General features: G+C 36.7%; 1 protein-coding gene across 4 annotated transcripts in view; it reads left to right on the top strand.

Annotated features, from left to right (window-relative positions):
- The window catches only part of TMEM117 (transmembrane protein 117), a 561,715-nt gene that overhangs the window by 377,972 nt on the left and 158,939 nt on the right, over window positions 1–24,804 (top strand). For all 4 annotated transcript variants that reach the window (XM_012638408.1, XM_012638409.1, XM_012638410.1 and 1 more), the window contains one exon: window positions 10,542–10,639. In XM_012638408.1, coding sequence (XP_012493862.1) covers window positions 10,542–10,639 — 98 coding nt within the window. The remainder of the gene's footprint in view (window positions 1–10,541; window positions 10,640–24,804) is intronic.

The raw sequence follows: 24,804 nt of genomic DNA, 5'->3' as shown, positions 1-24,804 counted from the left end.
CAGATTGGATGGACCCACGCCCAAAATTCATTCAGACGTTGAGACTGCTGATCTCAGAGTGACGCTAAAAGAGGGTATACAAACATTTATTTCCCACATAGTGAGGCTTTCTGGGGAGAAAAGAGCATGGTGGCTCCCAAGCAGGTCTGAAAAAGGCTTGAGAGAGCCACAAAAGGAAACTGGCTAGGAGTGTTTATGCTGTTTATGGGGTGAAGCCAGGGTGAGAGTTCCCATACGTGGTTCCTGCTGGTGCCAAAGGAAGGAGCAACAGAGTTTTCTTACCAGCTTTCCTAAGTGTGGGGCAGAGAGGAAGAAGGAGGGGTGAGGCTTAAAAGTTGTTAAGTAGTCAGTTGTAAGTAGTTTTTCATAAACAAAATGAATTCAGTCTTCATGCTACAGTTACAATGATGTTGGGAGGAATTTTGAAATATATGACTGCAGTCTAAAGAAGGACTTCATATCGGTATGCTTAGAAGCAGGGAGTAAAATGAATAATTTGAAGAAATCTGGAGCCCTGCTGCCCATCTCTCCTCCTCTGCAGTTAAGTTCTGACATTTCCTGATTTATGACCAATGGCTCATAACTCATCATCAGTGCTCATGTTATTCCTAATGATAAGCAGCCTTTCCTCTTGGCCTGAGTATGTGAAGATGCTCTCATTTGGATGTTGGCTTGGCTAATGGTAAATCAGTATATCCTGAACCATATTCCTTGAGCAGCAAAAGTCCTCAAACATTGTCTGCTTTTACAAATTAAAGGAAATTCAGTAAGTTCTAATCCTGTCTCTGAATAAACCACCATTCAGGGAGTATGAAAGCACATGCCAAAATATAAATTCCTTTGATATTGAAAGCTTGGCATTGATTGCCTATGCATGCTTAGTAAGTGCCAAATACTTGCTTATAATTCCATCTAAAGAATTTTTCTGTGGTTGATATGTGCCTGTATATGACCACAGCCTCAATTAAATCTGAATAAAAGTGACATCAACCAAAACAGGAAAAGAATATTTCAGTGATGGGGCAACACTTCCCTAATTGTCTCAATTAAGTTTCTTAGGTGGACAAGAAACTAAAAATATATTGGCCATGATAAAAATTATACCAGGACCTTTATCTAAGCATTTAAAAGATAATTACAGAAATCTATGAAAATCATGTTACTAGTGGCATACGTTGCTGCAGTTTTCATGAGATGGGAGACACCACCAAATTGGGCCAGTGTCATTACTATTATCTTTAAGAGAAGAGATGAAAACTCTACCTACTAAATGCTATTACAGAATACTCAAGATTCCATTTGCTAAATACTTTCCATGTTTCATTTATGTCATAAATTGAGGTAGTCAGATAAACTAACTAAATGTTTAAGATTACCCCATATGCTGAATATAAAACAAAGACTTTCTTCAAAATCATCTCTCAAGCTGAAACTGTCTTATGTTCAAATTCTTACAAAATCTCATATTACCCTAAATTATTTCGAACAAAATTGTATCTGGGAAAGGCGTTAATCAAAAACATTGTTAATTAAAAATTGGCTTTGAATGTTACTTAGATCATATGATGCTACTGTTATAAAAAGGAAACAAGTCTGTCACAGGTGTAGTAATTATTTTTGGTGGTGTAACACAAAATTGCCAAAAATATGTGTCATTGCAAATAAACCTCTTAGTGATCACCTTAAATAGCAGTACAGAATTTTTGTTTTACGATATGGAGGTTTTGGCAATCAGCCAAAAGAATATAGAGAACAAGAAACAAAGATGCTAAATTTATCTTAAGCTAGACTAAGTAACATCTCTAACTCTGAAGCACAATTTGTACTGGAAGATTGCCAAATGCAGGGACAATCAATTAAGTTTCAGAACAATGCAAAGAGGATACATGCTGGTTACTGATGAAAGGCAAAATTGGCAAAGGACAGTTTGCCAAATAGTGGCACACTCTAAAAGGCCTTGAGCAATGGCGATGGAGTGTGCTGCCTGAGAGTGGGTCTTGCCGCGGGTCAACATGAGACTCTTGCAGAGACTACATCCAGGAAAATCTCTCGTCATTCAGATCAACCCCAAAGAAACCAGAAAAATAACAGGAAGAAAATAACAAAAAAATCCAATAGCAGTTGAAGAACCGTCTACCAGAAAAATGTTACCATAGATCAGAGGAAATTAGTGATCAAAAATATCCTAGTGAATTAAAAAATATTCGTGAAGTTACTGTTTTTATAAAATAAGGGTTGAAAGTAATGGTACAAGAATTTAGAGAATGGTAGGAGACAAAACAAGATAAAACAAGAGATGGCAGATTCAGGAAAGAAATGTGGGAGAGAGAAAATTAGAAAAATAAAGGTCAAATTGGAATTTCCACAAACATTAATCAACACGCCTCAAAATCCTGAGTGTGGGTCCAAAATAAGTGAACAAAATTAAAAGTTAAAAATGAGTGTAGACATACAAAATAGAGAAAACCAGCATGTGCATAATCGTTGTCCCTTAAAGTACAAGGGAAAAGTAATAAATAAGGATAAGGTTCCAAAAAGACTTAATAGAATAAAGGAAAACTTGAATCTTTAGATTGACAGGGCAAGCCATGCCTAGAAAAATGACAGACAGCAATCAATAAACTTAGCAAAAGTATTACACTCAAAATATAGGAAGAATACTTTGGGAATCCATCCAAGCAATAAAACCAATTTACCTGGAAAGATGGAAAAACAATAATTGCGGGTTCAGTTTTCTCAGATTTTTCTTGGCATCAACAGTGTTAAGACAGTAAAGCAATGCCTTCAATTTCTTAAGAAAAAAAATGTGAGCCAATAATTTTACACTCAGACTAATTATTGGATAAATATTAATATAAAGAAAATAAACAATTTTGTTGTGGACTACATTGTTCTCATTCTCCTTCCTAAAGAATTTATGATGGAACAAAGTTCAGGGATTGGAAGTAGTGGACAAACTCTCACAGAAGTACTGAGAAAGATCATTGAGCCCAGCAAAAGAAAAGAAATAACAAAGATCAGAACAGAACTAAGTGAAATCGATAATAAAAAACTATAAGGAAGATTAATAAAACAAAAAGTTGGTTCTGGCCAGGCGAGGTGGCTCACGCCTGTAACCCTAGCACTCTGGGAGGCTGAGGCGGGCGGATTGTTTGAGCTCAGGAGTTCGAAACCAGCCTGAGCAAGAGCGAGACCCCGTCTCTACTAAAAATAGAAAGAAATTAATCGGACAACTAAAAATATATAGAACAAATTAGCCAGGTATGGTGGCGCATGCCTGTAGTCCCAGCTACTCGGGAGGCTGAGGCAGAAGGATTGCTTGAGCCCAGGAGTTTGAGTTGCTGTGAGCTAGAATGACGCCACGGCACTCACTCTAGCCAGGGCAACAGAGTGAGAGACTCTGTCTCAAAAAAAAAAAAAAAAAGTTGGTTCTTTGAAAAAGTATACAAAATTGACATGCCTCTTGCTAGAGTAACCAGAAACAGAAAAGACAGGACTCTAATAAGCTCAATCAGGAATTAAAAAGGAGAAATTACAACTGATACCACGGAAATACAAAATATCATCTATGAATACTATAAAAACTTCTATGCACATAAATTTGAAAATGTGAAGGAAATGGACAAATTTTTAGAGACACACAGCTTCCCTAGGCTCAATCAAGGAGAAATAGAATTCCTGAACAGACCAATATCCAGTACTGAAATAGAAGCAGCAATAAAAAACCTTCCTAAAAAGAAAAGTCCCAGACCAGATGGGTTCACACTCGAATTTTACCAGACCTACAAAGAAGAACTTGTGCCTATGCTGCAGAAATTATTCTACAACATTAAGAAGGAATGTTGTTTTAGGAAGCCAACATCACCCTGATACCAAAACCAGGAAAGGACATAAACAACAGCAACAACAACAAAAAAAAACTACAGACCAATATCCCTTATGAATATAGATGCAAAAATTCTCAACCAAATCCTAGCAAACAAAATTCAGGTGCTTATCAAAAAATAAAAAAAAAATCCATCATGACTAAGTGGGCTTCATCCCAGAGATGCAGGGATGGTTCAACATACACAAATCTATAAATGTAATTCACTATATAAATAGAAGCAAAAAGAAAGACCATATGATCCTCTCAATAGACGTAGAAAAAACGTTCAACAAAATTCAACACCCTTTTATGATAAGAATGCTTAACAAAATAGGCATAGATGGGACTTACCTAAAAATGGTAAAAGCCATATATGAGAAAACCCACAGCCAACATCATACTGAACGGGGAAAAATTGAAAGCATTCCTGTTTACATTGAATGTTAGTATTTATATGTGAGATACTCTTCTGGTCATCATGTCAATTGTTATCTAGTTGCTTTATTTTTTCCCTTTGTTACTGTTTTAAAAGAGCTGTGAGTTTTAACTTTAGGTATTTTCCACTGGTGGGTATTGATTGTTCTGCTCCACGTAGATAGCCCCTTTAAGCATTTCTCAGAGGGCTGGTCTAGTGGCAACAGATTCCTTTAGTGTTTGCTTCTCTAGAAAAGATTATATTCCTCTTTCATTTATGAAAGTTTGTTTTTCAGGATACAAAGTTATTGGCTGGCAGTTGTTTTGTTTAAGAAGACTGAAAATGGGACTCCAAACACTTTTGGCTTGTCAGGTTTCTGCTGAGAAGTCTGCCATTAGTCTTATGTGTTTTCCTTTGTAAATTACCTGACTCTTTCATATCAAAGCTTGTGGGATAGTCTCCTTCACTTTGACTTTGGCCAAACTGAAGACTATGTGCCTTTGCAATGTCCTATTTGCCTTGACTCTTCCAGGTGTTCTATGACCTTCTTGTATCTGTATATTTAAATCTCTAGCAATACCATGGAAGTTTTCTTCTATTATTACCTGAAATAATTTTTCTATACTTTTTGCTTTTTCTTCTTCTCCCTTAGGGATACCTATGATTCTTATATTTGTTCACTTCACATAATCCCATATTTCTCAGAGAGATTGTTCATTCTCCTTGATTCTTTTTTCTTCATTTTTGACTGCCTGGGTTAATTTTAAAGCTTTGTCTTCAAGCTCTGAAATTCTTTCTTCTGCCTTGTCTAATTATGTTTTGAAACTCCCTAAATCGCTCTTTCATTTCCAGAAATTCTACTATATTTTTTCTTATATTATCTATCTCTTCAGTGAATTTTTCATTCATGTTCTGAATTAGTTTTTTGGTTTCTTTGTGTTGGTTTGCAAGTTTCTCATCAATCCTATTGATCTTGTGATCCATACTCTGAATTCTATATCTGACATTTCGACAATTTCCTTTTGGTTGGAATCCATTACTAGAGAGATAGTGCAATCATTTGAGAGTGTCAAACAGGTTGTTTTTTTCCTGTTATCAGAGTTCTTATGCAGGTTCCTTCTCATCTGGTACCTCTTCTCTCAGATCAAAATGGATAGCTTTGTGATACACCTGTTCTCCTCTGCTGGGAACTCTGTTGCTTGGTGAAGACAGGGATGGGTCCCTAGATGGTGAGCTTGGGTCCTACTTTGGAAGATTGACCAGGCAGGAGAGGGGCAGATGCACCATGGGCCTTTAACACTGCTGCTCTCCTGCATCTCCACATTCCCCTGTGGTTGTCACTCCTGGCGGGCAGCGGTCATATGGCAGTCAGCAGGTGCATGGTGGGTGGTTGGCTCATGGCAGCATGGATGTTTGCCCACCCAGGTTCGTCGCTGGTGGTGTTACCCAGGCAGCAGGAATGGGTGCCATGGGCCATAATATCATGCTTCACCCAGGTCCCACAGCAGCTGCAGCAGGGCAGGACCCACCAAGTAGCAGCCATGGTGCTGAGGCCATGGGTGCCTACTCTGTCCAGGTCCCCTGGTGGCGGTAGAGATGCACAACACTTGGCCTCCCTGCTTCCTCCTCAGCCCAGCAAAGGTGATGACAAGGTGGCAGCAGGGTATATGACCTCCAGGTAGATTCAGCATTCTGGGGCTGGGACCTCAAAATGGCAAGAGTTGTAGCACCCAGGGCTGGGAAACCAGCAGGACCCCACTGTGACTTCTCTCTGGAGCAATGCTACTCTATGGTCTCCAGTTAGCTCCTTGTATCAGATCAGAGGCCTGTTGTGGTGGAGGGGCTCTGCTGCAGCTCAACTGCAATGTCTGTGGGGGGAATGTGGAGCTCCAAGGGTCTCTCCTGTTCCTTCCCCATGTATGGGCACCTTCCTGAAGTACCTCTGGTCCTGCCAAGTGGGTCTCCTCACTTCCCTCTCCTTCACTGTGGGTGCCTCCCATTACCTCTCTGTTTATTCCCAATGCTCTCTCCTAGATGATCAAACCAAAGGTGAATATCCACTCTCCACTTTCAGTCCTTTCTGTGAGAGCACTGTGTGGAGGGTGCTTCTAGTCTGCCATCTTGGCCTCTCCCCTAAAGTTGTCATAGCTATCGTTATTATATTTTTGCTTCATATCCCTAATCGATCAATATTTTACATTAATGTCATATACTTAGCATAATACTACATCGAAAACAACTGTAGATATAGTATATGCAGTATCTGCATGTGAATAGATTAGAATAAGGCTAAGAAGTTAAGACTGGCAAAGTCAGAGAATGATACAAGATGCAATTTAATGTTCAGCTATGTAATACATATCTTCTATGAAGCCTTCTTAGATTATTGCAGCCTTCAGTGATCTCCCTTCCTTTCAGTTGTCATCAGCAATTTTAGACTGTATTGTATTTTAATAGTACATTATATATTTATTATTTTCTAATAGTTTAGTAGATGATAGTCTTGTCTTTACAGAAGAGATGAGACTATCAATCCCTTTAACTGTAAGTCCAGTTATATGATGCGTTGCTGATATGGAGAAAAATGATTGGATAGAAGACTCAGATATGAGGAATGACACACCAGTAATTACTATAACACCTGCTTATATGTATTGCGTTCTCGTAGATGATTCATAAGAAACTGAGGCACAGAGAGGTTAATTACCTTGCCCTAAATCAAAAACTAGTGAGAGACAAAGCTAGGATTAGGACGCAGGCAGGCTGGTTCCAGAACTGATGAACATAAGAGTACATTAGGTATGTGACCTTGCTCTGTTGTTTAACCTAGTTGACTTCTCTTTCTCCGTTGTTAAAAGGTGGAAAATAATGACTTATTTTATAAAGTTACTGTGACAATTAATAAGAAAAGTATATCTAAGAGCTTTGCATTCCATGAAGCTCTATGGCAAATGTAAAGTATGACTGTCATCACTGCTATTTTCATGCTGTCATTGTTGCCACAGCATCATATAGGCTCAACTCAGAGGAGCAAAGATTTCACTTAGATTCCTGTAGAGATAAATGGCTTTTACAATCATTTACTGACTTTTAAACCTCAAAATGCATGTTCTTGCTCAGATTGCACAACACCCGTGTCCTGGAATAGTTTGTATTCTACTGAGAAAGACTATCCAACAAGGCATGATGTGATAAGTGACATAATGAGAGTGTGAGTTTTGTGTAGAGACCTAGTAGAGAGGAAAGGGGGGAGGGAACAATTGTGAGACTGAAAGAGTTAAACAAATTTTTCACACCTTAGAAAGAAAGACCTGCAGTTTCGAATTCTAATGTCTTCCTGTGGGAGAAGCATCAACAGGTTTAGATTTTATTTATGCTGCACGGCAATCTTTTTGCACTGTCTTCTGTCTCTCTTTCCTGCATCTTTTCCCACAAAGACTGTCCTTGACCAACACCAGGAATGAATTTTTCTCTAATGCAGAAGGTAATTGGATTTTTCTTTATTGAATACATCCCTTTAATGACGGTCCCTGCTTCTGCCAATTTAGCTGCAAGTGACCCGACATTGATCTGATGATAGGACTTAAAATAAAGCATTGGAGCTGGAGGTGACAAAGATCAGCTGCCCGGCATCAGAAAGAATGTTTTTTGCCTCATCTTGCCATTTTCCTGAGAAAATCCTTTATCCTTGAATGTCATTTTTAAAAAACATGCCGCTGTAATAATTGGTCATACGGCAGCAGATTGCCTCCTTCTACAAAATATAATAAGTATTTCACAGAAAGTGCCCTGGAGAAAACAATGAAAATTGAATAAAACCCACCCAGTAATCATTCTGTTCCTTAGAAATATTTATTACCATGCAGACCCTTTCTGCAACAGGATAAATATTGCTGAAGAGAATTAATTAAATCTTTTAAAAATCTGGTGAAACATGAAATATTTATTTACATAACCTTGAGGTTTTGTTAAAATATTTGACACAATAATTGTTATTCAAGAAGGTTATGAAGGAACAGTGGCTGAAAGTATTGTATTTAGAAAAAGTATAATTCTTTCCTCCAGGGAAGTTATGATATAAAACTCTTTTTAAGCCCAAAAATATATGGAATTTAAATGTATCTACTTTCACCTTTATTCACAATGTAATTTGCTTGATTCATGGTTAATTTTTATTTTATTGTGCTCCCTTTGCTCATTTTGATAAGTATCATGAATCATTTTTGATGGAAAATACAATCCATGGGCATTAGTCTGAGTGAGAAAATAAAATCCTGTAATTTTAAAGGATCAAAAAGAAAACAAATAGATAAGAAAGTCATCAATGAACTAGTTCCCTTTTAAAAATAAGTAAAACAAGTGCTTTTCCTTTTTGAATTCTTAGTGTTAGCTGCATTCACATTTATAAAGTGATTGACAGTTTAAAGAAATTAACTGAACGTTTGTATTAAAACGATTTATGATTTTTGGATCTTTTTAGATTCAACAGTGAAGCCACATCACATAAAATTATTGTAGGCCCTAAGTTAGAGCTGACATAAATCTGCAGTGTTACTCAATGAGGGGAAGTGGAGTAACTTTGGTTCTCATCAACCAAGAGAATCTTGGGAACTGTATTCCTAGAAAACAACATTGAAAAAGAATATAAACAAGGTATAAACAAGAATTAAGATCATATCTTTCCTGGAGCCTGAAATCCTTACCCACCATTCCAATTGCATAACTTACGTGAGCATGTGAAGCATTGGCACACCAGTGAATGTTTCTAAAGACCATTTCTTGGGTCCTGTGTGGCACCACAAGATAGGCCTCCTTGAGAATTAATGTGCCTTCCACAGAAAGTCCGGTCCTATTGAAGGGGTCACTGAGACAGAAGGACTCCCCACTGAGGGAGGCATCTTTCATCATAAAAGATTAACTCTCATCCACTTGGAAGTCATTGTTGGAAGTTACACTTAAATGCAACCTCTCTTGCTTTAAGGGCAAGAGAAAAATACATTTTAATGGGCAATGAAAATTCTTTCGTATTCAATGTTATAAACCACAGCCCATATAAGTTTTCTTAATTTTCAGTCTATGTAATTCATTTGGACGTGAACATCATTAATTAAAATAATAATTAATGGAATAGAGTTCTCTTCCCAGTAAATTTTCTGGAAAAAGGAAAAAAGTGTGTGTGTGTGTGTACACACCTTCACAAATACATTTTCCTTTTTTTAGGAAAAGAAGGAAATTAATTCCCCACCTTTACCATATTTTGTAAATGCTTTTATTATTATTAAGTTACCTGTTTATAAAGCTTTGGACATTTGCTGAAACCACTAAATGTGTTATAGCTAATGAGCAATTTACTTTGTTAATGGGTCTTTAAAAACAAGCATTTATATCCTAATTAATTTTGTCATTTCTTCTTTGAACAAATATTTTGGCCTATTATGTAAAAGATTCATGATCATTAGAAGGGATATAAAGGTAAATCTTCACCTTCAAGAATTTTAAAGCTTAGCGGAGAGAGAAAAAGGTGTAAACAAGTAAGTAAAATAGAAGGTGGAAAGTGCCACATGACATGAGAAGGAGGGACAAAGAACCACAAGTTCTGTACAAGTTGGAAAAAAAATGAAGTCACCACAGTAGTAACATGACTTTACTTAGGCCTCCGAAGATGGGCAGAATCTGTGCATGTGGATAAAAAAGGAAGAGCATTTTTGGAAGGTGGCATAGAATTGTAGGTGACAGAATGCTATCTAATTGGAATAAATGTGCCATAAAACTGGATATAAGTACTGCACCATATATACTGTTGAAGGCAAAAAGGAAGAGAAAAAGATAAAATAATATTTTGACTAATGATATAGGTAAAAATCCAGACACATCAGGAAATATTTGGATTTTGGAGTTTTTGATTGAGCTAAACTTAAAAGAATGTGGCATTTTATTTGCTGTATATGTTTTTTTTCCATAGAAATGTTAATATTCAAAGGTACCACCTTATATAAGATAATCTTAATTGATATTTTAAAAAGCAGTCTCAATATTTAGCATGTTGAATGACCTTAAATGTGCTCATTCAGTATAAAGTCAAATAAACCATTAAAGTTTTTAATTGCATGAAATATATCCTAATTTTTGTCTCTGGATATATTATAATGTTAAAATATGTACATATTCTGTTCTCAATGGAATGCAAATTGTAGGTTTATATTAAATCTGAATTTAAGATTTCTGAAAGTGTTAAATAAACTTCTTTTATTGCTTCAGGTCACTGATATGATGCTTCAGGACAAGCCCTATCCTGATTGGGGAAAATCCGCAAGAGCTTTCTGGAAGAAAGGAAATGTTAGGATCATTTTATTCTGGTAGGGACTTATTTCATATATTTGTTTCTGCCTTGCCTCATTCACTAAAAGACTTTAGTTGGATGTAATTTTTCTTATATATATAGAATTCTATCTAGAGAGACATTTTAATGGTTGGTATGCTCCATTAAAACCATTATCCTAATTATTTTATGAATTAATTTCTGCTTACATATTGTTGCATATTCACATTTATAAAAAAGAAGTTTTGCTAATATAGTGATGCACTTAAGATTTGATCAGAGGTAAGTAGGTTTTTGACTCAGCAAAAATAAGTCGTAATTTTCATCAGTAAAATCTGATATATGAAACTGTCTCCTGTAAATATTTAATTGCCTAGTATATTGGACAGGATATGATTTTGCTCTGAAGACGTGATACAGAGAAGGAACCTCTTTAGAAATTACATCTGGCTCACTGGAGATTTTTCTTTATGTAGTTTCCTTTAGCTTTCCACACAAGAATTGCAATTAAAAACAATCCACAACTTACAGAACTTTGTTTTTTGTGGAGTCACCATTATTTATGTGTATTTGAACAAGTTTAAACAGAAAGATAGGAATCGAGAGACAGAAAGAAGGGTGCTTTCCCTGGCTGTGGGGCACTCCCCAAGCACAGTAATTCGTCTGATGTTTGAAAAGTCATGTACACCAACACTCGGAAATGTTGTACAGTCACGCCCCCTTATCCACGGTTTTGCTTTCCATGGTTTCAGTTACCCTCGGGTCAACCAGAGTCCAAAAATAGTAAATGGAAAATTCCAGAAATAAATAATATATAAGTTTTAAATTGTGCGCTGTTCTGAGTAGTGTGATGAAATCTTGTGCCCTCCTGGACACGAACCTTCCCTTTGTCTGGCGTGTCCACGTTGTCTACACTGTGTGCCCCTTAGTCACTTAGTAGCTATCTCAGTTATCAGATCAACTGTTACGGTACCCCAGTGCTTACGTTCAAGTAACCCTTATTTTACTTAATAATGGCCCCAAAGTGCAACAGCAGTGACGCTGGCAACTCAGATATGCCAAAGAGAAGCCGTAGTGCTTCCTTTAAGTGAAAAGGTGAAAGTTCTCAACTTGATAAGGAAAGAAAATAAAGTGTATTCTGAGGTTGCTAAGATCTACGGTAAGAACAAATCTTTCTGTGAAATGGTGAAGAAGGAGAAAAGAAATTCATGCACAGTATATACAGGGTTCAGTACTATCCATGGTATCAGACATCCACTAGGGGTCTTGGAACATATCCCCCACAGATAAGGGGGGAATACTGTAATTGATGGCACCTTGTTCTGGTAAGTTCCACCCTATAAACCTTCCTTCTGAAATGAAAAAAAAAATCTGTTTATTCTTAGATTTAATTCTGGCGGTTGATTTTTTTAATGTAAAAACTACAAAAATCATAGTAACTAAGTATTTGGGGAAAATAACATTCTATGTTATCTTTCATGTTTTGGCACTGTCGTTAAATGTTGCTGGAGATATATGACATTTTTGAACCCAAATCTTAGAAGGTAAACAAAAGTGAAATTTTCAATAATGTTGTGAAAATGAATTTGGTTTTTTAGATGTTTATTCACACCTTGACTGCATGAGTCAAGTGTGGCCTATTTTTATGGTGCTGTTTAGCCTTCATGTGTTTTCCTATTTATAAGCTCCCTATATATTAATAGATTGAATAATATACAATTTAATAATTATACAAAATATTTATCAAGGATATGTTTTGCTCCAGGCTAAGGAGCAAAACATTTTATATATTTTACATTTTATATATTTCCTCATTTAATTATGACAACCTTATAAGATAAGTGATATTATTATAGGTATAGGTCTCCGATCTCAGAGCCCTAGTTTTTAATCATTACACTAGATTGCCTCTAGAAAAATAAAGGATACATCAATGTGAAAAATTCTAAACGATTATCTTTAATTCTTCTTTAGGTAGTGGTGCTAAATAAGAACATAAAATTCTGGGGAGCCCCATGTCCTACAAAATTCTCTACAGATGTTTTAAGAATTATAATTTGAAAGGAGATAGACTCTTGCATCAAAAGTATTTATGTTCCATCTCTCTTAAAATAATTTCTACTTACTACGTTTACACATATTTTGTATTAGTGTATCTTCAAAGGCAGCCCATTGATGATTATTCCCTGCCAATTATCAAGGTCACACATGTATTATAAGGTGGGCCATACATATAGTAATCTGAAGGCCCAGTGATTGTTGTCATTAGTTACTCTTAATCGCAATTGCTGCTTCAAAGGAGAGGAATCCATGCTAGATTTTTCCTCGAGTATCTTAGTAAATTTTTCCTTGAACATTATTGATCAGTTCTATATATTACCACTCTCTTTTCTACAAATGAATTTATTTTTAGCATATGTGATAATATGGCCCCAGTGGGTAATCTAAAGCATAGTTTAAATGTTATAAAAATAATAATTTAGTTAGACACGGACAAATGGATAATATTCTGAAATGGAGAACAAACTAAAGTTCACACTTATAGTCATTGTTTCGGTAAAATTATTAATAATTAGATAAGATATTTGAGAGTTGGTTTTTGACTGTTACATACTAAAAGTAATATTTCACACACAGAAGGCATAAAGTAACTAACAAAAAATCTAAATCCTACTTTAAAAATATATTTTTTTATTTTATCCATTTCTATTTAGCTAGATTATCTTGACAATGGTATTCATGGTTTTAAAAAAGAAAAACCTGATACAAAAAGTTGAATATGGAAATTACGTGGGAAGCAAAGAAATCTTCCTTTTTGCTCATACTTTTCTTTTTTTCCCACATAAAAGGGATTTAGCAAGTATTAAAGACATTTTGTGATATTTTTGTATTATTTTTAGCCCTAGGAGATAAAATACAGAAATCACTGGCAAGGTTTTAGATTAAATAAAAGATAGTATTTACATATTATGTGTCACCCACCCAATAATGGGTGTTTTCTTTTGATTTTGCTCTAGTTAAGGAAAGATTAGTGTGAAAAATGCATGGTGGAGAAGAACTTTTGCAAAAGAAATCTTTCATAAGTCGCAGTGTGATTATATGCCGCAGTTTGAACAGTACAACATGCAATTTTGTTCTAGTAAACGTACCTCTTCTCTACTTGTAGCTGCTTTAACTCACAAACGCCTGTCAGAAACTGTATTGTTTGCCAACTGTGCGGCTGAGTTCTTCCCTGACTCTTAGTGAAGAAAATGGTTCCTATTTCTTTCCTTAATTGAACAAAGATGAGGCTGCTGTAGCACCTGGGCTTTCACATCGGGAGGAGACAAAATTATGGCTGTATTTGAAAATACTAAATGGGAAATGGAGGAGTATTCATAGATCTCTTCCAAATCCCTTTTCCCAGCCTTTTTGATTATTAAAAAGAATAAGGATATAAGAATCTAAATCCTATGTGAATGCTTTATGCTCTTCACAGGGGCTGCCAACAACCATATTCACGTATTTGTATCTGAAGTAAAAGAACAGATACAGAAAAAACAAGTGTATGATATTCATGTAATGTGATGTTCATGTTAGCTCCTACCTCCCTGTTTTGTTTACTCCCTAGAGACATAATTTCTATGCTCTTGGTGGGAAGCATCTTGGGATGATATTTCCCAAAACCTTAGCTTTTTTCTTTCTTTCTTTGTTTCTTTTTTTTTTTTAATAAGGGGATAGGTCTTCCTTGATTAGTAGAGGTATAGCCAGGGGAAGGGATTGGGAGATCTGGTGATCATTAAGGTCTCACAAATACTCCAGTTCTTCACCTTTCCAGATGCATAAGAGGATTCCACTTTTCTGCACCCTCTGATTACATGACTTGCTGTGACCAATAAAAATGTGAATACAAGTGATGTGTTTGGTCTAGGTAGAAGTATTTAATATTCAATGAGAAGCACCAAAAGGAGCTCTTTCCTCGGTAGCAATTGTGGAAGCTCGTGTCTAGCTAGTGCCCTCATCATTCAGGTTCCCTGAAAGACCGGGATAAACCAAGCATCCTTAACAACACAGTAGACATGTAGCGTGAGTGAGAAATAATCCTTTGCAGTGCTGAGCCACTGAGATTTAGGGATTGTTTGCTACTGCAGCATAAACTAGCCTGTCGTGATGTATACAGAAAGTCATTCCTAGACATGGGGTGCTGCCATAGCAGAAAACTGAAATTTGTTTATTGAGGTCTAAGCAGCAAATGGCAAGGAAGACTGGAAAGATGGTAATCTTAGTATCATTGTGGTAGAACTGTCGCTAAAAAATGTGGTCCGTGATTATGGGGAAGCTCCAAGAGAAGCTGGAAAGCAAAATGTTGGTAGTGTGTTTCTGTGTGTACCTGTGCAGCCATGCTCTTCTGTTCCATTCTGGTACATAGAGAGGAGTATATTATACTTTTTCTTTTTTGGATGAGCAGTGTCATATATTTTAAAAAATACTTTCTCTAGCACTATCATAGTTTGGGTTGGGCATCTCTTGATCATAATTATCTTAATTCTTAACTGGGAAACAGATGTAGCTGCTGCTGTTTTTCCTGCTTTGAATATCATAGTTATTAAAGTCTAACAAAAGGAACTTAGTTATTTAACTTTGACCAGACAGAAATTAATCAATACATGATTATGATTTTAGTATACATTAAATATGATATGGGAGAATAATATGTTAATAAAAATATAGCAAAGTAATAAGAAGAGAACTAAGAATCGGGGAAATGTCAGGCAGAAGAGTTTTGGTGTGGGTAGTAGTAACTAATACTCTGATGTCCTCTACAGTAGGGGTCCCCAACCTATGTTGAGTTGTATAATTACTTCATTATATATTACAATGTAATAATAATAGAAATAAAGAGCACAATAAATGTTATGCTCTTGAATCATCCTAAAACCACCCTCTCCCTCCCCAGTTTATGGAAAAATTATCTTTCATGAAAATGGTCCCTGGTGCCAAAAAGGTTGGGGACCGCTGCTCTACAGGGCAACCCAGTTACCATTATTAAGTGAAAGTGAATCATTATTTGTTTCATGACACACTGATCAAAACTAAGGGAGGTGTAGAGGTGTAGGAAAGGGTTCACCCAAGGTAAGTTGAGGACTGTGACAGTCCCCATCAAGGAGTAGTCTCTTTCTGGGATCAGACTGCTACTCTTACCCAGAGCCAGCATGAATTCCTTTCAGTAGTGCTGGTTAAATGATGCCAGCTCTTGTTTCTAGAATATCTTTGTCCTAATTTCTCCTGCTGGCCAGAGTTCTCTTTGTGAATGCCTTCTTTCTATAGAATAAGGGACAGATACATTAACTGTATTGATGGTTGAAATGCACTATTGCTTGTTTTTGCACCTAGGAAGTTTTCTAACAAACTAGAGATAGAATCTATAGGCAGGCATCACAGATCAGAAGAGCTCATCTCTGAGTTTGTTCTCACAAAGTTTAAATAAAACCTGATTGCAATTGCTGGGCATATGAGTGACTCACATTCCAGAAACCCAACATTTCTATGTGTAAGCTGGACAACACTTTGCTATCGAGTTGGAGAAAAATGCAAGCTTTCCTCATTTGTTCTTTCATTCATATTTGTATCTGTTTAATGTGTTAGTCATTCTACTAGGGATGCAGCAATGAACCATGAACATACACCTTGATGAACAAAGATGCAAAAATTCTTAAGAAATACTACAAATTAAATTAAACAGCACATTGAAAGAATCATACACCATGACCAAGTGAGATTTATCTCTGGGATGCAAGGATGGCTCAACATATGCAAATCAATAAACGTGATTACACCACATTACAAGAACAAAATGAAGGATTAAAACCATATGATCATTTCAATAGATACAGAAGAAGCATTTGATAAAATTCAACACCTTTTCATGATAAAAATTCTCTACAAACTAATATTGGAGGGATGTACCTCAACGTGATAAAGGTCATATATGAAAAGCCCATAGCTAACGTCATACTCAATGGTAAAAAATGGAAAGCTTTTCCTCTACCCAAGGTGAGGAGCCCCACTCTCCCTACTTCTATCCCACCTAGTATTTAATACTTGAAGTCCTGGCCAGAGCAATTAGGCAAATGAAAGAAAAACAAATAGCCAAAAATTCAGAATTGTTGCACCCAGATATAGAAAGGCATTTAACCTATCAATCATATCAGACATATTACCTATCAGTCATTACTTCTCTATTGAAATATGCCTATAATCCTATTCCAGAGCAACTATCATTTATTGAGTGTTTCCTTTGTACGTGGTACTGGGATTTTCATGGTCATTGTTTCATTTCATTCACACTGCCACTCTGCAAGGTAATTATCATTATTGGCTTTATTTTAAAAAAAAGAACCTGCTGGTTAGGTTGCATAGCTAGTGAATGACAAAGCTGGGACTCTAGTGCAGGCTGGCTGATTTCAGAACGTTCACAATACTGCACTGAATGGCTTCACTTATTCTAAGATTTTAAGACATTTAACATATTTAACAGTGATTAATCACATTTTTAATATATATATATATATATATATATTTGCTATAACCCTTTCTTTCTCCTTGCAAATGAATTTGGGTTATATAAAGAAAAACAAAATGCAAGAACCTTGGGGTTTATCTACTGTTCTATTACCCTCATATTACTGACAAAAGAAATTGAAACAAGAGTAAGTGACTTGTCCAAGGTCACACATATATTATAATTAATGTCTCCAGGGCAATTAATGTGAAGGGCTACTTATTTTTGATCTAACAGTCTTTTTTACTGTATCATATTGCCTGTCTAGATACTTTTTTTGTTTGTTTAAAAAAATCAAGAAAATTTAAATAAAAAGAATTTGCTGATGATTAGGTATTATATATTGAAGTAACTGCTCTTGTAAGTCAGTGGTAATAATCAGAACATCATCTATAGCGTAACTTGATGTAATTGTATATAATTTTCTCTCAATTGTGGGAATTAGACAAGAAAAAGATGTACAATATATAGTTTAAAACATGCTGCCAATAAAACATGATGTATTAACAAAAGCTTCACTTAAGTTCACATATGAAAAACGAATTACTGTTTTCTTTCTTTGGCATATCATCAGGGTTTTCAAGGACTTAATTTCTTTAAAACACATTTATAAGATTGAAAACAAAGATTACAGTTGGAGTCCTAAATGTTGGCAATAACAACCACAACAAATTTCATCATTTTACTAGGAGACACTAGAAGTGAAAAAATACGAAACAATATAGCTAACCACAGAAGAACTCTACTCCTTGAAAAATAATGAGTTCAATGTTCCTGGTGAAAGTATCTGCCAGGGAGATAATATTCCAGCATTGACTGCAAGAATAGATACTATCCAAAGTTTTGTGCATTCTAAAATTCTATGATTCTGGGTAGAATATGTCCTTGTTTGAGCTTACCTTTGTGTTTGAATAGGCATGAAGTGCTTACAGTAATGATTAATGCAACTGAAAGTAACATCCTAAGGAAACGTTAAATTGGTTTTAGTATGCTTATGCCATGGAACACTATTCAGCCATTAGAAGATATACTTTGGAAGGATATTTAATGACATGGGAGGTGGAGGGAAAGAAACATGCTGATGTAGATACCTTTAAAAAACAGTGTTTTGACTGGGAACTGTAAGAATTCAGACAAATGGAACTAGATGTACACAAGTGTATTCTAGTTGGTAGAGTTATTTCTCATGGGGATTTCAGTTCTGAGCTTGCTTTACATGTATACCAGAATTGATCAATAAGTAAATGAACAGTGGATGGTGGAAGCCAGATTTCCCACTGTCCGAGGCTACAGTTAATCAATGGGTTGGGAGTGTAAGCTATAGTGAACAATGTGTTACTGGATTAGAATCAAAGACATCAGTATGAACTCATGTTTAGCTTAATACAGAGATAGATGGATAGTTACAGAAATAATTTTAGGTATTTCTGTATGTATGGGTTAAAATACATACATTTGTTTCCTCACTGTATTGCTGAGAGAGCTTAAACAGAATGACACCCCAGTAGCAATGAGCACACCAAGTGCCCAGACCTTGGTTTTTAATATTATTCTCCAATAAAAGGAACCAGGGCTCCTGGGAAGAACTGACTGATTCTAGGTCTAGGACAGAGAATATGGAAGATGATCATGGAGCATCATGTCATGCCAGAAAGTAAGGAAGTGTTCAAAAACAAATTGGGCGGGGCACAGTGGCTCATACCTATAATCCTAGCACTCTGGGAGGCCGAGGCAGGAAGATTGCTTGAGCTCAGGAGTTTCAGACCAGCCTGAGCAAAAGACCCCATCTCTACTAAAATAGAAGAAACTATCCAGGCGTGATGGTGCATGCCTGTAGTCCCAGCTACTCAGGAGGTTGAGGCAGAACAATTGCCTGAGCCCAGGAGTTTGAGATTGCAGTGAGCTAGGCTGATGCCACGGAACTCTACCTGGGTGACAGAGTGAGGCTAGGTTCTCTGTTTAAAACAACAACAAACAAACAAATTGATGGAGGCATGTCAAAAGGTCACAAGAATCAAACTGAAAGAGCTCCCAATGGCCAAAGCTAGAGAAATTTGACACAAAACAAATATATATATGTATATATACACAGAGAATTAGATTATAACCCAAACTATCAAATAAATATTTGAGTCCATACTTATATAAAATGATTGAATAAATAAATAAATGCAGAAGAAGAGACAAATCTCCTATAGAAGAATTCTAAATGATTTATTTAGGTATTTCTCCCCTCAATATGATTAAGCTTAACTCTTCACACCTTAAGTATGGGATGATCTTTGTGACTTTCTTCCAAAAAATAGAATATGTAAAGGGAGGGGAAGTAGCTTTGTACTGGAGAAATCTGGCAAACATTACCCTGACCTTGGATCAAGCTTAACATCATCAGTAATAAGTCATGTTGACAGCATGTAGATTAAAACTCATACATCTCTAAAGCAATATGCTATTATAAATATTTTGCATCCCTTTGGGCACAATTTTTAAAATACTGTATTCTAGTTAGAACAGAAAGAGAAAAGAGAAGCCCACCTATTTTCTTCTCTAATAATCTGAAGGGGGCTTCTCCCACATTATTAAGTTATTAATTAACCCTCAGTTGTTTATAGCAGCTGTTGCCTACATCTGTATAGACTGCAAGGCCGCAGCAGCCACACCTTTCATGTTAGCTGTAGAATAAACTTCTAACGATGGCTGTATTTTCACTGATATTATTCTCATCTCAATACAGTGATATCTCAAATATCAGATGTGCAAAAAAGTTAGAATATATTTGCACTTTATAGCTGATTGTGTCTTCCTCATGAATGTACACCTAGTGGCTGGGATGTGGGGTATAGGGGATCATCACAACATTTTTAATTACTTGTTAATGATACCTGTGACTCTTTTGGTCTAAATGGTGTCTTTCAGAGGCTCAGTCTTATTTGGTTAAGTCTGTTTATTTTGAATAAATGTTTTGTTTTTCAGACCTCCCTCCTCCACCTCATTCTCTTGACTTTCTTGTCTTTATGATGACGGAGGAGGGGAAAATCTCTGTTTCTTTGCTGATTTCAACTGTTGGTTTAGCCTTATGTGTGCACAGTGATGGTTGAAGTGCAATTTCCTGTCTTATCTTTGAAATTCCAGCCTTATGTCTCTGGTCGTGAATTCCATTCACCCCACCTCCCACCTTAGTCCCAACAGTCCCTTCATCTTGGTTCCAGGCCTCTGCTGTCCTCTCAGCGCCTTTGCATCCACTTAGCGAATGCAGGCACTTCTGGGTCATCTGCAGGACTTTGTGGCCCTGGGAGAGGGAAAAGGAGGGCATCTGGAGCTTGTTCAGTCAATTGTACTTACCCACGTCATTCTTTCATAGGAAAGACCTGACACCTCCCTTGGGCTATAGCAAGAGAAGCCCTGATGCACTAGGATGCCTTCATATTTGTCTGGTCATTTCTACATGTCACCACCCCCCTCCTTAAAGTGGACCCTGGTGGTGTAGTGGAGTAAGGTCCTTGCTGTCTGGACTCCTCTTCCTTTTCCTATCCCTCTTTTACTTCTAGTACTCTATGGCTGAAAGGGATTTCCTCCCTTCCTTGGATGGGAGTTTCTCTTGTATTATGTCCATCCTGTGTTCTCTCCATCTCTATGGTTAGGTCAGCCAGGCCTCTTGATAAAGGAGTCCTGAGATATTAGAAACTAAGAATTACTAAGGATTAAATATGTTAGCTAAATATTTCCAAAAATGAATCCCGGTTTTCTTTCTACCTGATCTTATAGGCAAATAGTGCTATAATGCTACAAACTAGGCTATACAAGCTTTCTAGGAATATAAATCTTTCCATAATTCTGAATTCTGGAAGTCACATGTTTGGTGGTTGTAGATCCGGGGAGGTGTTGAAACTATAAAGGGTGCACCTTGATAAAAATTGTCACTCCCATCGCTCCTAAGAATAGGTTGCTCACTTTTAAATCCAAACCATTCTCTTCTTTATAAATTGTGAGTTTTCCAAGTTTTAGTGTCCTGTCTCCTACTATCTAGACTGGAGTTTCACCTCGATTAATAAACTCTGCAAACTACAGCTTGTGCGGACTTTGTGAGGTCCTAGAGCAAACCAATGCAAAAGCAGAAATCCAGGTCAATGCTAAGCAAAAATACCAAAGCTGCCAAGAGAAGCTTCTGAAAATGTATGATTGTTTGCCTCACTCTGCCAGTTATGTTGGCCCTTCCAGAAGATGAGGACTTTCTGGGATGTGATCCATCATCTTGGCTGTCAGTCCACTGCTCTTCCATATTTTACTAACTCTGTGCTATGCTTTTACTGTAATTTCCTCCTTTTTGGTTAATATTCTTTCCCCATGCCCTGACTCTTATAGCTTTCCTTCTTACATAAGGAAAAGACCTTTACAGAGTTTTTTTGTCAATCTACCTAAAAACCCACAAAGTACAAATACTTTAAATTAGACTCTTGTCTCATCTACCTCTAATCTACATATTCCTTGATAACCCTTCTCTACCCACTTCATTTATGCAAGTCCAACACAAAGAGGAGCCAGAAATAGTAAGAATTTTTTAAAGCAGTTTTTAACAAAGTGTTTATCTAAAAGGAAATTATTGTGGGCAAAAAGCCAAGTGTTAGGAAACCTAGGAAGAAGGATTTGAAAGTCATTGGGAGCTTCATTTTTGCCTCTGAAACTCTACCACCACATTAGTGTGGTCCTCCAAACCCTTTGTCTATAAAGCAAGTCTTGCCTCTGAATACTTTTTTTTAGGAGCTAAACTACCCCAGAAGCAATGAGATTTGCTCTGATAAATCAATGAGTGCAGCTGTCATTGTAGGATATATTGGGAATTTTTAAAAAAATCTCCATAGCTTTGTTCTCCCCAGGCCCACTTTGTTTCAGTCTTCCTCAGCTCTCCTTGCAACCTCCCCAGTGCTGTGTCCTAAAAGCTTGGGGTAGAGCAACCACCAGTAACACCAGACTTCCATGCAACATCTGTCCTCTTCCCCTTCCATAAGGAATGGGGATGCTGAGCTCAGTGTCCCTAGATATGGCTGACTTTTTCATACTTGCAGTCTTGGTAAGGTGGAATCACTGAATGCTGCATTTTCTTAGTACTCCGCTCTCTACATGTGTCTTCATTTAGAGTGGCAATTTGGGGTAGGGAAGGAAACAAAGACTATATGTCAAAGGAAAATACTTCGTATATTTTATCTAGTTGAGAAAGAACACAACACCACTTTTAGGTTTCCCTTCACACTTCTAAAATATAGCTGGCTGGGATTCTCTTGTAATATACCATGAAGTAACATAGTACTTAATGAAATGAAATCTGAGTGTCACGAGAGGAAATGACAGGCCAAAAAACTGCTGTGAAACTACATTAAAATGTACTTGGCATACATTTGAATTACCCTGGTTGCATTGCAAAAATAGTGCTGTTATAGAGTTTCTGGAATTAAAAGACAGAATGTTGCCAAGGTTGAAACTATCAAAGGCAATTTGGTATGTTTTTTTCTCTGTGAATAAATGAACTGATTTTTTTTCTTTCAACATAAGATGATTATAAATAACATGTATTTTGTCTATAATCATATAATCTTCAACTGAATTCTAATTTCACATTATATTATATGAAGATAATTCATTATTTTTTATTAAAGCAATTTTAGTATTAAATATCTTCATCGGTGACTTTACCACACTATAATTTTTTAATGCAAAATATAGTAGTGCCAACTGCAGGTCTCTGAGGTTAATGAATTGGACACTTAGCACCATTGCTTCTTATAAATCTGTCCTAGCTGTTGAAGACTCCAGTTAAGCTACCCATGATTTTCTGCACTATAGAAATATTTTTTAACAAATTTGTACCCACAGTGGGTTAAAGTTGCTGGACTAGATTGGAAGAAGCAGGAAGAATACTAATCTCTATTAAGGCTGAAGTTTTAATATTAATATATTATCACACTTACCTGGTAACAGCCCTATAAGGTAAATGTTTTTATCACTATTGTACACAGGAAGAAACTCAGGTTTATTTAACTAATATCATGGAAACAACACTCCTCCACATGTTCCTTTCACCTCGTCATGCTGCATAGACTCTGCATTTACATGGCACTCTAAATGTTTCATGAAAGAAATAGGAAAAACTAAAGCAACCCATGAGGGAAGCATCTTTCCTCTTTCGGGGAACCACCATGATTACCTAGAATCAGGTGGAATTACTACCACTGTTTATTTAGAAGTTTTCCTTATTATACCTATTTCACAGTCTCTTCAGGTCCCGTGGCCATCTTCCCCACGTAAGTGGGCATCAAACTGAGAAGTAGTCTCTCTGGATAAGAATGGCATAACTGGGGCAGAGATTAAGTTTGCTGGAAATGCCCTTAAAATATGAATAGCATGGTGATTTCTAAATAAGATATAATATCAATCAGCAGACACTCTGGGTTCAGTATCATAGATTCTCCTATATTCTGGAGTAGGGAGTGTTTACCTCACTTATAGCCCAATGAACTATAAATATATATATGTAGATATAAGCACATATATAATATATAATGTATGTCTATATATAATATACATGTTGTTATGAACTGAATGTGCTAACTGAAGAAAATGATGAGGTCCATAAATTTGGAAAGGCAAGTTTTATTTCTCATAAAGGGTTGCAGCCTGTGGGTGGCCATTCCAACAGGCTGGGAAGCAGAGCCCAGGCCAGAAGCCAGAACATGTGCTTTGAGGCAGGGACAATGGGGACAGGAATTTATACTGAACGGGATGGCCAAATATACATATTTAACAAGCTATAGGAGGAGTCATGAATATTTATCAAAGGAGAAAATGCACATGCACAATTGAGCTTTCTGCCCTTTTATGGGGTCTGTGTTCAGAAAATGGCAGCCCTCTATGTCAAAGGTGAAGCATGGACACAAAAACCCTCTCTGTGCATGCTCTGTAGACTGGTTAAAACCACCCCATGTGGTGGTCTCTTATCAGCAAAGAATGCTGGTCTAGATCATGAGATTGGTTTCTGTTTAGGCCTTAGGAAAAAAGCCTGATGGACATTAGCAAGGGAGGGAGTATAAGGAGGCATGTCTGACCTTCCATCCCGTCGCGGCTGGAAACTCAGTTTTAAGGTTTCTCTGGGGTCCCTTTGGCCAAGAGGGATTCTGTTCAGTTAGCAAGGGGCTTAGGATTTTATTTTAGTTGACAAATGTGACCTCCCCCCCCTCAATTCATATGCTGAAATCCTAACACCAATACCTCAGAATGTAACTGCATTTGGAAACAGGGACTTTAAAGAGGTAATTACATTACAGTGAGGTTATTGGCATGGGCCCTAATCCAATATGACTGGTGTCCATATAAGAAGAGATAATTAGGATAAGGACATGTACAGGATGTAGATCATGTAACACAGGGAGAAGACAGCCATCTACAAGCCAAGGGAAGAGACCTCAGAAGAAACTAACCCTGCCAACACCTTGAGCTGGGACTTCTAGCCTCTACAACTGAAACAAAATAAATTTCTTTTGTGTAAGCCATCTAAGTCTGTGGCACTTTGTTATAATAGCCCTAGCAAACTGATGCACATATATAGTATAAATATAATAAAAATCAGCCCAACTAATCCCAATCCCCAAGCAATTAATTTTTTAATAAAG

The sequence above is a fragment of the Propithecus coquereli genome, unplaced genomic scaffold, assembly GCF_000956105.1.
Source record: "Propithecus coquereli isolate 6110/MARCELLA unplaced genomic scaffold, Pcoq_1.0 Scaffold13, whole genome shotgun sequence".
Lineage (NCBI taxonomy): Eukaryota > Metazoa > Chordata > Mammalia > Primates > Indriidae > Propithecus > Propithecus coquereli.
The sequence above is the reverse complement of the archived record's forward strand: the minus strand, read 5'-3'. Positions and strand labels throughout refer to the sequence as shown.